This window comes from Seriola lalandi, unplaced genomic scaffold, assembly GCF_002814215.2.
Source record: "Seriola lalandi dorsalis isolate HSWRI2012SDOR001 ecotype SW California unplaced genomic scaffold, Sedor1 jcf7180002046622, whole genome shotgun sequence".
NCBI classification, from domain to species: Eukaryota; Metazoa; Chordata; class Actinopteri; order Carangiformes; family Carangidae; genus Seriola; species Seriola lalandi.
The window spans coordinates 1-1,709 of NW_019517186.1; the positions used below are offsets into that span (position 1 = coordinate 1).

Sequence of the window (1,709 nt, forward strand, 5' to 3'; positions counted from 1 at the left end):
GTTTTTTAAATTCAGAACACACACTCACGGCAGGGTGTAGACCAGGGTGAGCTTTGATACAAGTCCGTCAAAATTTAACAAATGCAACACAAAGTAATTTCCAACAACGTGAATATTCCTTTAAGAAAAGACATCATCTTGCCTTCAGAAGGATATTTGGGATGTTTTATATTCAGGCCTTGCATCTCTGCAGCTTCTGAGCGAGGACAGCAAGTTCCTTTGGAGCAGGCCTTTTTGACTTTGTTGATGAAGGTGGTGTAAAAGCTCCTCATTGTGACAAGGGGGGGAAAGTGCTGGTTTAAAAGGGAATGAAACAAGCGTCTGCACTTGTACCTTGACTAAGAATTGATGACTCACTGTTGACTGGAGAGCGAGTTTTAATGTCCCTGTCTTGTCTCTCAGATGATGGAGTTGGAGACGTGTGTGAGTCTGACTTTGACCAGGACAAAGTGATTGACAGGATTGACAACTGTCCTGAGAATGCCGAGGTTACCCTGACTGACTTCAGGGCCTATCAGACAGTGGTGCTGGACCCCGAGGGCGACGCCCAGATCGACCCCAACTGGGTCGTTTTAAACCAGGTAAGATTTGTGCTGAAACTTTCTTTGCTCAAAGTTGTACAACTATGACAACGTGTAATTTGAGAGCCTGACAAATTAGCCAAATTAATGTTAATGTTGCTCCATAACTGATGGATGTATAGTGTAAATAAGTAACTGTTTACTAACCGATTTGCCATCTCAACATGACGATGTCGGTGTTGTGTTCAGAACTCGCTTCCGCTGCCAGGAAGTGGCCAGGAAACCAGTTATTGCAGGTGTAATCCATTTCTAAAAACTGAACCCTCTTCCTCTCACAGGGAATGGAAATTGTTCAGACCATGAACAGTGATCCAGGACTTGCTGTTGGTGAGATGTCTTTCAGAGTCAGTCAAATGTGCCCCAAACTTTTCCAATTCTGCACATATATAATGTGTTAATCACGCCCTCTGTTGACAGGTTACACCGCTTTCAGTGGAGTGGACTTTGAGGGGACATTTCACGTGAATACAGTGACTGACGATGACTACGCCGGCTTCATCTTTGGCTACCAGGACTCATCCTCCTTCTACGTGGTGATGTGGAAGCAGACTGAACAGACCTACTGGCAGGCGACACCCTTCAGAGCTGTGGCCGAGCCCGGCATCCAGCTTAAGGTGAAAGTGCATGTCATGTCAGAAATCCCCCGCAGCAGCACATTCATACTCATCCTATTTTTATCTGTATTTTCCACATTTCTGCTTTTATCTTGTCCGCCTGCCTCCACGTCGCTCTTCTCACTTCTCACTGTCTGTTCGTCAGGCTGTCAAGTCTAAATCCGGCCCCGGGGAGCACCTGAGAAACTCGCTGTGGCACACGGGAGACACCAACGACCAGGTGCGTCTGCTGTGGAAGGACCCCAGGAATGTGGGCTGGAAGGACAAGGTGTCCTACCGTTGGTACCTGCAGCACCGCCCACAGGTTGGGTACATCAGGTAAGACAAATGCCACTCTCATATATGTGTGTGTTCCACAGGTGAGAAAATCCAACTAGCAGCACCTCTGAAACTCGCTTGTGCTTGCAGTCTTTATCTCCTGTCTGTAGCTTCATATTTATCGTACACACATGAGCGTTGCATCAATTTTTCTCATTTAATTCTCAGCAAAAAAGCGAATAAGTAAACAAGATTT

At 46.2% G+C, this 1,709-nt stretch overlaps 1 protein-coding gene across 1 annotated transcript; it reads left to right on the top strand.

The window, feature by feature from the left end:
- Positions 1-402: 402 nt before the first annotated feature.
- On the top strand, positions 403-1,513 carry LOC111648714 (cartilage oligomeric matrix protein-like; the record flags this gene model as incomplete). The annotated part of the gene is made up of 4 exons (XM_023398462.1): positions 403-581; positions 860-908; positions 999-1,195; positions 1,341-1,513. Coding segments are annotated over 4 exons (598 nt in total), but the record flags the coding sequence as incomplete, so codon positions are not given.
- Between the last annotated feature and the right edge of the window lie 196 nt (positions 1,514-1,709).